The sequence below is a fragment of the Pavona decussata genome, unplaced genomic scaffold (genome assembly GCF_977016875.1).
Source record: "Pavona decussata unplaced genomic scaffold, jaPavDecu1.1 SCAFFOLD_53, whole genome shotgun sequence".
Lineage (NCBI taxonomy): Eukaryota > Metazoa > Cnidaria > Anthozoa > Scleractinia > Agariciidae > Pavona > Pavona decussata.
The window spans coordinates 502299-515858 of record NW_028145475.1 but is presented as its reverse complement, the minus strand read 5'-3'; the positions used below and the strand labels follow the sequence as shown (position 1 = coordinate 515858).

Genomic DNA, 13560 nt, shown 5'->3' with positions numbered 1-13560 from the left:
AATTTGCCGTCCCACCACATCAGCCGTCCTGTTGCGTAAACTCGCTAAACTTACATACATTGCAGAGTTAAATCTCTGATCCATCATTTGCATTATTAGTGGTAGTGGCACAACATTCATTTGTGCCCTTCATGACTCCACAGCACTGGCAAAAAAATGATTTTAATTACAAACATTGAAAAGTTTGAAAGGTAATCTTGGTTGAAGTTGTTTTATTTACATCATGACATATTTGACATAAAATGCATAGAGATGCAGCAATGTATTTGGTCTGCCTGTACCACTATCACAACAGAGAACACATTACAGAAAATTGGAGTGAGTTATTAATTGTGTAATAAACTGCCGAGGTCACATATTTCTGTACTTGCTCTCAAACCAATTGCTTATAAGTATTTTCCTAGCCTTGGTGGGAGTAACAAACTTTTGCTCTTTGTAAGCTGGTTCTGTCATACCTGGACATTAAACAAAATAATAATTATGTCAGTCAGTTAAACCTGAAAAACTGCATGTACTTTGCTATGGACTGAAATTTGACGACAGCTACTCTCTACCAAGCACGCACTTGGTCAGCGGAAATATCTGTATTTACTCATTGCCAACAACTTTTTAAAACACTCAGTCCATTTCTTAATTTGAATTCTCTTCTCAGTTCAATCTGAGTCATGTACTAAAGGTGTGTGTCTGGTGGGGAAGGGGGGGGGGGGGGGGGTGGAGATCGGGGATAAAATGACCAAAGAGGGAACTTGGAAAAAGTTGGAAGAAAACTGGGAGAAAAAGGGCACAAATATGGAATGCAGGACAAAAGCATTTGTGAGGCGACAGGGAGTATCAGCAGTAAAGGAGAACATTTTATTTGCCTCAGCATTCTGTCTCTCAAGCAAGAGGGTGGAAAGTCAAAATTAAGGGTCTAAGAGTTAGAATGTTAAGTCCCCAGCACTCCCATGTAACAAAGTCACAAAGCCGATGTGTGATTCCACAAAATATCCATAACCAGCACATAGATTAGAAGGTCATCACAAATTCCAAGGGGAAGGGATGACTCAAAAGCCAATAATTTCAAAGCAAAGTATGAAACTAAACTGGAATTTCCAAAGGGGGTAGGCTTCTAATAAAAAAAATCTCTGAGGGAGGCTTGTGGATATTTCTGGAACAATGCAATGTACTGTCTTTTACTAACACTGGCTGTCTCTTATCTCTCACTTTTTAAACATTTCTTCATATTGCTTCCTTGATTGTTAAGTCTTTGTACTTGACTGTTTTACCTAATATTTCCATGAATGATTGAGTGACACTGTTATCCCAAGTAGCTTGGAAGAAGCATAAACCAGCAGGGGTCAGATCTTCCCTGTGCTTAGACAGAAACTCAGCCAATGAGAATGTCCGGCTGGTTATATCTCTGTCGAGTGATGTAAACATTAACTAGTCAGTAGTAATTATTAGGGCTTTTAACATACATCACCTGGTTACCTGACCTTAGTACTCAGACATCCAATTACTTATATTAAAAACAACCATCTCAAAATAGGAAGATAATCATACAACAATAATTATTATTAGTGCCAGTTTAGGTTAGAGATCTCTAACTTGGACATAGTACTGTTATATTATTTTTCACTTTTGATAAACCTCAGACCTTTCCAACTTACTGTTAGGTTTCCCATCCAGTTAATCTTTGTTCCAAAAAGGTTAAATGTTTCTAAATTTATTTAATGTTAAATCTGTCGGCTTTTTTTTTCTTAAAATAAATTTTCCACCATTAAAACCCTGGCCTGGGCCTTTGAATTGGTACACTTTAATTCTCATACTCCTCCTTCCCACTTGGAGTTTTTCAAACTTCGGCAATAAAATTATTCAAAATTGATACTTTTGTTCAACCACCCCTTATGGTCAACCTGGGACATTCTCCCCTTCAATTAACTTTAGTCCTGTCATGTGTTAAAAATAAAACCATTGTTTAAAACTTAACTCTGTAATAACTACATGTACTCTGACTAACAAAAGAAAGACAGATGGGTCTAGTTGCTACCTAAAAGTTTCTTTTGATGCTCATACTGGTGTTCTTTTTAAAGAACAGGAGATTTTAAAATTCTCTGACATTTATTTATACCAAATAGGTAAATTTATGTATCTTTTTAAAAAAAGCTTACTTCCAAATTATTTTCGAGATATGTTTACTCTTGCAAGCCAAATACATTCATATAAAACAAGGAATTCCAACCTTTTCTATATACCTTATTGTCGAACTAATCTTCGAAAATTCTCAATTCGGTTTCAAGGTCCTACGTTTTTCAACTCGCTAAGTCGTGAAATTCAAAGCAGTGAAAGTATCAGTTTGTTTGGCAAAAGACTTAAAAAATTCCTTCTTTCTAAGTTAAATTGACTCTTTGTTGAGCTACACACCTTTTATTTACCTTTTCTTTTTTTTCTTCTTTTAAAAAAAAATTAATTGGAATTTTCAATCAGTACCATTAACTTCTATGGTTTATCCTATAGTTCTAGGAAGCCTATAGTTAATAAGCCCCCGGCTTCTATATAGGCTTCCTAGCCTTTAACACTTTTAATATTGTAAATAGTTAAGTATGAACATTGTAATAGTAAGAATATTGTGTGTCGTCTATAATGTATTCATGTTGTACTTTTTTGGTTAATGGCAAAATAAACGAATACCTTGGTTTTGTGTTGACGTAACTGCTAAGATCCAGCTCACCACTTTGTTTAAGCAAGCAGAAGACAAATCTGTGGAATCCCGTTCCTTGGACAGGTACAGGAGGGAGGTATTCAGACAGGATTTGACCATCAGATATTCTTGAGCCTGGGATATTGCCTCTGGACACAGAAAAAAGATCAAAAAAGGTGATTTACACAGTACAACTTTGGCACATGTGACTTGAGCTTACGACAGGCCTACGACACAAATTGTCTCGTGTAAATCAAACCTACAACTCGCTTACGACTGCCGTGTACGTCACAAAACCTATAACAATCGTAAGTATAGGCAATGCTGAATGACGAGAGTTGTGTGCGAGTTTTTGTATGACACAAGCAGCGTGCACTCTAGAGATCGCATGTGACAGTCTTAAGCAGAAGTTGTACCATCTAAATCGGCCTTAAGAAAGAAATGAAAGGGTTGGGGAGGAGGGAAGGGGGCAACAGCAGTGCAAACCTTTTATTAATTTAAGTTATTTCCTGAACCAATTTGACTTTGTTCCAAATCATAGTAATGGATCTGAGACAAAGGGAATCAGAACACTCTGACTGTTAACACAATAATAATTGCATCCCAAATCACTAAAGACTTTTTGGTTTTCCTGCTTTCCATACTGTTTCATGAATTTTTTTGTTTTGTCAAATACACCACAGCTACAGATTCAAAGACAATGTATGTACATCTAAAGTACAGTAGATTATTTTACAGTGTACACTGTACTTCTTTGTGTACTTATTGACTTATTACTTTTCTTCAAAACACCAGCAACCCCATTACACAGAAGAGGAAAAAACTCAGTAATAAGCTAAATTCTTGGGGTTTTTTAGCCTTTAATGTCACTGTTCCGTTTAGAGTATCCAAACACACAAGCTTTAATGAAACGTAGAGTAATAAACTAAAGTAAGGACCACAAGACATGTTTGGCATTAATTTGGGGGACACCGCTCGGCGATTGGCGTGACTGGCGACTTCTATTGCGTGACCATTTTAAGGCCTCACTTCTCTGGCACTTCCAGCTGCACCTAGGCCAACAACAACAAAACACAACAACGCACTGCAACAGCAGCACAGCTAGGCCAGCAGCGCCACTCCAAGAAGAGTATTGGCAGGTCGCAAAACTAGAGCGCTACGAGCTGCCATCTAGGCCAGCAACGCGCAAACCTAATTAACTGAATGACCTATCATGCCTCACCTATCTAACCAGCGCTGCTGGGTCGGACCGGAGTATTGGCAGGTCAATATTACCAAAAGTCATTGAAATGAACTAGAGAACTTAGCTTGGGGAAGTCGCTACGCAGACTTAACCGAAGCGCAAACGCCGATAGGCATCCCCAAGTTTATTTGTTATATCACAGATCAACCCCCAAAGGGAGGGAGGGAGGGTACATTTTTTACAGCATAACAGTAGATAAAACCACGTCGTAACCAAGTGTGACTTAGAACCTTCTATCACACATTTAAAGCTAGACAGCGTTCAGTGTCAGGGCCAATGGCCAGGGTTGTACTATGCTTATGATAGACTTTACATCATAGCAAACGCGACATGAATGAACCATTCACTGGTTTAGCCATTCAGAAAAAGCGAACTAACTTGTCTCCAGACAATGTCGCAACATATTACCATGTGACTATTGACTAACGTGACAATGATACAGTGATAAGTCTAAAGTACAGTACGTAGAGATGCCACCCGGGGCTAAGGGCATCACGTTCCATTAACTGCGTTTTACAATTGTATTGTAAAACTTTCTTTGCTTATTAACTAAATACAGAAATAACTATGATATGATAATCACAATTTGATTTCAATGCAAAAAAGAACTTCTGATTCTTTTGTAGAACCCTTCAACTTCTGTTGATGAAGTGTAATAATTTATTGTTATTATTATTAATAGAACATTAATTAAAAATATGTGTACAGTACATAGCTGCTGCATTAAAATATTAATAAATAAATGAGATTCTTACTACTTACATCATCCAGTGTAAAATTTCTTTTTCTTTTTCCAACAAGTTGCCATCTACATGTACAATGGAGCAACCATATTAGGCAGGATATTTCTTATACTGTATGTTTATTTAATATTTAATTTAGTAACAGTTCCATACCTGGATTAGCCAGTATAAGTGTCCAATGGCTGTCCTCTGGTGAATCATAATCAACAGTTGGTGCATGAGATGCCTGTGTTAAACAAATGATGACATGCAAGTTTTAACCACAAATTAACACTAGTCTAATTCAAAATTTATATATATTTTTTTGATCTACAGTATTTACTAGATGCAGTCGAACCTGTATATAACGGCCCTGTATTAAGCGGCCACCCTCTATTAAGCGGCCAGTTTTCAAAGTCCCGATTGTTCGCTCATATAAACGCTGCATTAGTTACCTGTATTAGGCGGCCACCTCTATTAAGCGGCCGCGGCCACCCTGTAGCAGTCCTATGTTTGTCTTTCTTTGTTATTTTTACCTGTATTAAGCGGCCACCCTTGAATAAAAACTAAGCCATATGTTATTTTATGCGTTGTTTTATTGTGTTTTAAATGCGATCCAGCATCACTATAAAGAAACACAGCTACTGTAAGCTGATACTCGGCCGTTTAATATCGTTAACGCTTTTAAAAGGTCAATTTTGAAGCCAATATCCCTTACTTTAATTAAACATTAAAATGTTTATGGTAGTTTGAGTTTTCAAAATAAAAAAAGAGGATTTGTATGACAGTCACGTTGGGGACACAATGATCAACTCTAACATGTGTGTACCTGAGATGGTGTCAAGAAGTTGCCGTAATGGACCTGATCTGTTTCTCCAAATGTCACTAACATTCTAACTGATGGTGTAAACTCCTTCTTTTGGAACATGTGCTCGAAAATGCCATAGTGCCTGGCTAGCTTTGTTGTTGTTGAAAATTCATTCTTCGCCATCCATTCCTTCCTGACTGTTTCTAGTGGTAAAAGTACTATTGAAAGAATTCAAAATTCAAGCAGTTAGGGAAGTGCTCAAAACTACTATACAGGTATCAAACAAGACCCACAAAATAGACGGTGGTCTCTGCCTACACCCCCATTCCTCATATCTCGACAAACGGTGTCTTTACTGCATAACCACCCCTCTATAAAGCAGTAAGAGGTGACAGTGAGATTCAAACCTCTCTTTCCTTGTATTGACTCTTGCTACATGAAGCTGAATATTTCTATGCCAACTCATATTTCAAATTTAATAATGTATTTATTTAGCCAAGCCTAAAAGCAGTGCTCCAAAATTACTTAATAGCACTTCTGCTTATAGTTTTTGTATGAACGTAATTTAAGTGCTATTTATTTTAGCCACCATTATATTAAAGGGACACAGTCAGCTTTGTGACTGCGCTGACCTGGACACTAGTTTTGTCAGTTTGAAAAGCATCTACCGTACCTCAACCTGAAATCAAAAATACGAATCAAATACATCTAGAAATCCGCTTCAATCTTCCCAGTGTTTTATTGGATTTTCAATCTTTTACTGAAAACCTGTTTCTGAGTATGCTTTTGTTCATCCTATGATATTACCTTATTTATTCGTCTACAAGCCAAGCTTGGCTATAAGCCGAGACCCTAACCTTGTGAGACATGATAGTGGGCAAAAGCTTACAGAAAAAAATCGAAAAAATATCGGCTATAAGCCGAGACCAAGGTTTCTAAACAAAAAGTTACTTGAGCGTTCGTTCAAGAAACCTTTCCTCTCAGGAAACATGTTGAAAAATATTGTTTAGAATAAAATCACATCTTTTAGAAACAATGAAAAGCTTTTTAATTGATTCTAACTGCACTATAAAGCAGAAAACTTAAAACGAATGCCACCAGATTGATTTTTATCGTCACAAACTACCAACTGCTTACCAAAGCCAATAATCAATCGCTTGCCGTCATCATGCCGAAAGCACGCCGTTCATCGTACAATATGGCTTTCAAGCTTAAAGTTGTTGCAGAAGCGGAAGCAGTCGAGAACAACTCCGAGATTGCTCGAGAGTATGGACTTAGTGAGTCCATGGTCCGTCGTTGGCGCAGAGATCAGGCCAAACTCTTTAACGGTGAGCTGAAGATGTCGGCGAAACATACAACTATGGGTCGCTTTACCCCAAAGGATCCTGAGCTAGACCAGCAGATATTAGAGTGGTTCACCGAGCAAAGAGATCAAGGTGAGTAAATGTTTGACGCTGATTTGTTTTGAAATTGTTTCAAAAGGAGCGTTAAATGAAGAATTGATAAAAAACAACAGGCACGTTCACAAGGATGAACGCACGTGAGTTTGTTTTTCAAAGCGTGGGAATTGACACTTCCCATTGGTCGGATTTGCTAATCGTCATAACAAATTAACAATGCTTGTCAGCTCAAAGTAAACAAACTCTCGAGTCGCTTGAATTTTATTCATTTACATGGTTTTTCATTTATTTTCATAGGTTTTGCTGTGAGTGAATTGATGCTACGCCTGAAGGCAAAATAATTTTCAACTGATCCCGCATTCAAAGCTTCCCTTGGCTGGTATCAGAACTGGAAACGACGACACTCGGTGAGCTTGCGTGCGAAGACAACCCTCGCCCAGCGACTGCCAGAAGACATGGAGGAGAAAATTGCGCAGTTTCACCGCTTCATCATAGCAGCCAGGCAACGAGCTGGGTATCCTTTATCCAGAATCTACAACATGGATGAGACACTGTTGCGCTTCGAACTTCCATCAACGCGTTCGCTGGAGTTCACCGGCAGCCGAACGGTTCCCATAAAAACCTGCGGAGCAGAAAAGCGGAGCTTCACTGTCACACTTGCCGTCGCTGCGGATGGAACAAAACTTCCACCCAAGGTCATCTTCAAAGGCGTCTGGTTTCCGAGAGATCTTGTCATTCCAGATTCCCTCCGTGTTTCTTTCCACAAGAAAGGGTGGATGGATGAATAAGGTGTGAAGGAGTGGATTCGCCAGTGTTTGTCGCGGACCCCTCGTAATGAACAGTCGCTGTTAGTGTGGGACTCATTCCGAGCTCACTTGACCAATGAAGTGAAAGAAGACCTCAACCAGCGGAAAATTGATGTAGCAGTTATCCCTGGAGGCCTGACCCCTGTTTTACAGCCGTTAGACAACTGTTTGAACAAGCCGTTCAAGGACAACGTCCGAAGAAAGTACTTGGCCCGGATGATCAGCGGCAAGTTCGAGTATACTCCGGCTGGAAAGAAGAAGGCACCATCGAGAAATCTTGTACTTCGATGGGTGCACAAAGCATGGCGAGAGATTCCGGCGGAGATGGTTACTAAGTCCTTCAAGACCTGTGGAATCTCCAACTCTTTGGATGGAACTGAGGATGACGTCGTGTACACTGAAGAGGTGCAGGAAATCGACGACGATGAAGAAGACAACAAGTTCGACACGGAAAGTGAAGGCGAGAGCGATGGCGAGTAAACTGTTGGTCAGTTGAAAGCTCTTTAACAAACAGCTCCTTTAGGAGCCACCACATATATAAAAGTCAATGACCAACTTCAATTTGTTTTTTCATATATTTCTGTATGCAGTACTATCTCAGCTTATAGACAAATAAATCTATCTTTCCCATGAATTTGCTGTTTCGGAAAAATTTTGTTTCGAAAAACACTCGGCTATAAGCCGAGGACCCTTTTCTAGTTCAAATTTTCGAGATTTTGGTAAAGTTTTGTGAAAAAATTGCTCTGCTTGTAGACGAATAAATACAGTATCTTATCATATTTTGGTTAAAAACAGAATGGATTGTGTTTCCAAAGGAAGATGAAAAGAAGAGGTGGGAAACGTGGAGGCCCCAGGAGAAGAAATCGCCTGCGTTGACTAAAATAATAAGAGAAATCAATCCAAAACATTGGAGAGCAAATCACCATTATATATGTTTGGAAAATCGCATGTCCTCAATCTGGTGTAAGGTTCGTGCAGAGGGAATCTTCGTAAACGACTCAAACTTCACGTCATGGGTGCTTGGTTTGGAGCAGTTAGACGAAGGCAAGCTTCGGTACACAGTTGATTATCTCCTCAACAAGGACAACCTCTAGTAGAACCTTGTTTTCTATGGGTCGCGCAAGGGCTTTTGACTGGCAAATACTTCGACTCGACAAGGTTTGTTTAGATTCTTCCAATGGATGCACTTCTCAGCGCGAGACTTGTGATGAAGTGTGATATACAAATCAGCTAAGAAATGGTATCTACATGTAATGCGCATGTGCACTAGCTGACTGTGTTCCTTTAAAAACCACCGAAAACTGTTTTATTTTAACCACCATATTAAAGGCCCATTTCCACCCTTGATTCAATGCAGTCATTTGTTTTTGTTTTGAAATTGCGCTATTGTTTTTTTAATATACTGGTACCTACTGGAGTAATGTGGAAGGGGTGGGTGGGGGGAGTGTCCATTAAATATCCTTCAAAAAGTAAATGATGTATGTACTAACATGTGTTATTTCTAGCTGCTCTTTCCAAGTCTAAATCCTGCCTGTTTTTCTTGTTGATTTCCACCTTCAATCTTCTGAATTCTTTCCTTTTTCTTGGCCGGTCAAAAGTCTCTAAGGTGACCGTAATTCGTCCATGCACTTGTGGTTCAATTTTACTGTATTAACGTTATACTGGTACCTACTGGAGTAATGTGGAAGGGGTGGGTGGGGGGAGTGTCCATTAAATATCCTTCAAAAAGTAAATGATGTATGTACTAACATGTGTTATTTCTAGCTGCTCTTTCCAAGTCTAAATCCTGCCTGTTTTTCTTGTTGATTTCCGCCTTCAATCTTCTGAATTCTTTCCTTTTTCTTGGCCGGTCGAAAGTCTCTAAGGTCCCTGAGGCTAAAAAAGAAAGAAATAAATCTTATCCCCAATAGTGATCTATGTAACAGTTCCTTTTAAATGGTCGGTAAGCTTAAGTGAAATCTGCAATCCCGGTTCATGCCTCAGGCGAGGGAGTCAACATATTCTTGAGGAACGGTTTCGTAATTTCTCATTTCAAATCAGCATGAAACTAAAGGAAAAGAAGCCACTTACCTTCCGTGCACATATTTGTTGTTCTTATAAGAAGATTTTGCCTCACAAGACACAAGGAAATCATACTTTTTGAAAATCGTAGAACGCACCAACTTTTCGCCATGTTGGCCGCCATATTGAAAATGTCCGCTGGTTTTGTGTATGGTGGGCTCAGTACCTTCACCAAAGTGTGACCTAGTCTCCCATAAAATCAACACGGTCATGATAGTCAACCATCTTGTTTTCTTTTTTTCTCTTTCAAAACAATTGATGAGCCATTAATTCGTTTAAGATACCATGCCAAATACGTCTCAACTGGCTTCTCTTGTGGTAAGCATATTTCATATCGACTTTTAACCTTCTGATTACTATAAAAAGTTTTTTGTTCAAAGAAAATAATAAGAATATATTTCATACACGAATGACACGTCTGAGCTTGTATTAACCTAAGGAATTTCTGGCATACTGATTACATACTACATAGATCTGGCTATGGTAGAATTTCAAAGCTTTTCAGATTGTCGCTCAAGTATATTTTGCTCACGTGGAAGATAATTTTTTTGAGAACAGCATACTTTTCTTAGTGAGTCTAAGGTATTTGCTAGGCAGGGTTCCATTTCAGTCCTTGGCAGTCATCTGGTGCAAGTATCTATTTTTGAATATATCCCAAATGCAAATCACATTGAAAGTGTGGTTTTAGAATAAGTATATCCATACTCCAGCTTTTGTTACTTTTAAGGGTGCCGTGTTCTATTAAACACAAAGTTAATGATGCAATCGTATGAGGTAAAAAAACGTTTCATTCCGAGAGAAAAAGAGAAAAATATTTGATCCAGTGTTAGAACATGTAGAAAAAGTAAAATAACTAAAACTTCTTAGTTTTTTTTTCATGAAAATGAAGAGAACAAGACGGAGCAAACAATTGATCTACATGTATGAAAAGTGAAAACACACACCAGCACTGTTTTTGTCTACATTTCTTTTTCATCATACACCCTTGATGTGTGACATGGTGTGACACTGCAACATGAATTGCATGCTCAGTAAGGATGTGCAAAAACAATAGTTAGTGCAAACATCCTGACTACAAAGAAATGCTGATTTCATTAAAGACAGATTGCAAGTTTTTTTTAAAAAAAGTTAAGATTAACATTTAGTCGTGCATGATGTTCAAACCCTAAATGGGTGTTGGTTTCCCCAGCATGTTTACCTTGCTTTTTGTCGCTCAAAACAGGTTGGTCTTACAGCAGGCAATGTCTTTGGGATATATTTAGCACAGACGTATGAGGTAAATGACTAAAAATTTCACTTGTTTGATGTTTATTGAATTATGCAGCAATAGTTGGGTAATTCAAATAAAAATTATTTCTCTTGCAAGTGAGTGGAGGCACATTAGTGTAGTACCAAGCACACTGCATATTTAATCAAACAATTAGACTAGAGAGTTCACTAGGTTGGTCTTTGTGTGGTTGTGCCATTATGCTGCTGGGGATGGCGGTCTGTCATGTCATTTTAAATCAAAGTCATTCAATGTGGTAACACTTACATGTAGTAATGCAGCCGTGGCAAAATGTTTTCTAGTGGGTACATGTAGGTGAGAAAAAAAGACAGCAAGTAGTAGACAGCAAGTGCATAAAATAATGGCTCTTTTGCATTTGCGAGTAAACTGTGCCCCAGTCATTTTTCACCAGTAAGTATTAAGCAAGTACTTGAAAGCATTGTAAAGTGCAAAACAATAAAAATTGAGCATTTCAGACAGAATCTGTGCACCTCCATTATTGAGTTGACTCAACCTAATTTGGTGACATTTTAAAATGGGCGTATTGTAGCTAGAGTTTTTGGTAAAAATTCAGTTGACCTAGTATACCTCATGTTTCTTATTAATAAGTGTAAGAGCAGGCGGAAAATAATCTGACCACTGTAGGTGACAAAACTGCCACTGCTGGCACATTTTGACAGGACTGGTAATACTTTCAGTACATGTTACTTTATGCTGTCAGAAGCTGTTGAGCTACTGCTCAGTTACTAAGCACCAGCATTCACAAACTCATTCAGTCCATCAAGTTGGAAACAGAGCAGAGGAGTGATGGACATTGTGTAGGGAAGGAGTACTTGTGTACATTAAGTTGGTCCACAAAACATCCATCCCCTTCCAAGAAGATGATCTTTTTGGTTTGGACCCCTCACACCTTTGGAAATAAAACATCAACCTCATACTTCCCTTTAAAATGTTTACCTTGCAAGACCACCCTGGAGCTCTCTTAGAATTTCCAATGACCTCAGGGGGGGGGGGGGGGGGGGTAAAAAGGAAAAGTCACACTACAAGCCTAAGTAGCTTGAAACAACTAGGAGCATTGCTACTCCCCCCCTCGATGGAATGCTAGTCCATCACAGGGTAACCCCCAGCAGTATGGCGCCGGTACCAATATATTTATACACCAGGATAAATAGAGATGACGTTTAGCAAAGTTTTTGGTCTAAGGAAACAACACACCAATGGAGAGACCAACCTGGTTTCGAATCACCAACCTTCTGATCTTCCTACTATCCAATCGAAAGTTTGACATACTAATTACCACACCACCTCCATTCCTCCTTCTATGGGAAGGGGAGAGGTATGGGTATTTTGTGGAAAAACAATTGTGATTCTTAGCCAGCTGACTGGAGGTCTTTTCTCTCCACTACAGTTACCAGACATTCATTCATTTATGGAAACACTCTTTTCCAAGGCAAAGGAATATGAAAAATCAACAAAAAAGTCAAATTCAGATGGTGGGAAAGATTGAGGGAAGATGAAAGCAACAAAGAAACAGAAAACTGAAGCTGTGCTGGACCTGGACAGACATCTGATGATGTAATCAATGAAATATATGGCAGAGGAGATCAATGTGCAGGTGGTCTTAGGATGCACAAGTTTCATTTATAAATTTAAAATGGAATGGACTCAGGACTGAGTTAATGAATGTACAGAGGACTCTTGCTGTGCCATGCACTGGCTATCTCAAATGTATTCTGTTGTATTGTATTGAGTGGAATCATGTTTTCTTTGAATACTGTGTACAGCAAGATACTACTGGCTAAATTATTTGATCGTTAAGATGATGATCAATGCTAACAAAAGAATCTTAGAATAAGGTTTATTTGGGGTAAAATTCCTTTTTATGAGCAAGATTGTCATTTTTATCACAAAATGAAATGCAAAGCAGCCAATAAAGCATTGAGACAACGTTTCCTGAAGGAATTGAAGACCACACGCCAAAAAAAAAAAAGCGGCAAATCTGACTTAAGGACGGTGCCTACTAATAAGGAAGTATATTTGTGTGGTTTATGACTATGCAGAAATTTAAAAAGAAAGTTAGGGGTAACCATGCATTTTTTGGAGATAATGAAGCAACAATTATTAAAAAAAAAAATAAAATATAAAATAGTGTAAGGCGTTTTTTGTTTTTGTTTGTTGTTGTTGTTGTTTTTTTTTTCAAATTGAAGCTTTGTTATCTCTGAAAAATGCATGGCTACCCCAAATTTTATTTTTGGATACCAAGAGCACTTGCTAAGTTCTGCTTTCTCCGCATAGTTTTAAACCGCGCACAAATATCCCTGTATTAGTAGGCACCACCCATAGGAAACCCAAGTAGCTCGAGATGCGCAGAACGTATGCACAGTGTTAAAAGTAAGCACCGTCCTGACAATAAAAAGCGAATCGACGAAGAGCTAATGCTCGAAACATAAGTGTTCAAATATCTTTACTTACTGAGCTGTTGCTTTTATCCCTTGAAATGATTACAATCACCTCTTTTGTGATCCTTTCCACTGAATTAGTCGACTTCGAAGACCTCATTACATGTATATCTT

General features: G+C 38.5%; 1 protein-coding gene and 1 long non-coding RNA gene across 2 annotated transcripts; one reads left to right on the top strand and one right to left on the bottom strand.

Moving 5' to 3' along the window:
- Positions 1 to 149: 149 nt before the first annotated feature.
- Positions 150 to 9966, bottom strand: LOC146480286 (large ribosomal subunit protein mL38-like). Its single transcript, XM_085109451.1, has 8 exons — positions 9730 to 9966; positions 9409 to 9534; positions 5475 to 5671; positions 4820 to 4892; positions 4686 to 4731; positions 2671 to 2829; positions 1266 to 1399; positions 150 to 455 (listed from the first exon to the last, which is right to left on the bottom strand). Exons 1-8 carry the CDS (start codon positions 9842 to 9844, stop codon positions 352 to 354), a joined length of 954 nt encoding a protein of 317 aa, XP_084965577.1. The 5' UTR covers positions 9845 to 9966; the 3' UTR covers positions 150 to 351.
- LOC146480285 (uncharacterized) lies at positions 9909 to 13454 on the top strand. The gene is made up of 3 exons (XR_014864686.1): positions 9909 to 10038; positions 10943 to 10996; positions 12396 to 13454. It is a non-coding gene; the product is annotated as an uncharacterized LOC146480285 (long non-coding RNA).
- The last annotated feature ends 106 nt before the right edge of the window (positions 13455 to 13560 follow it).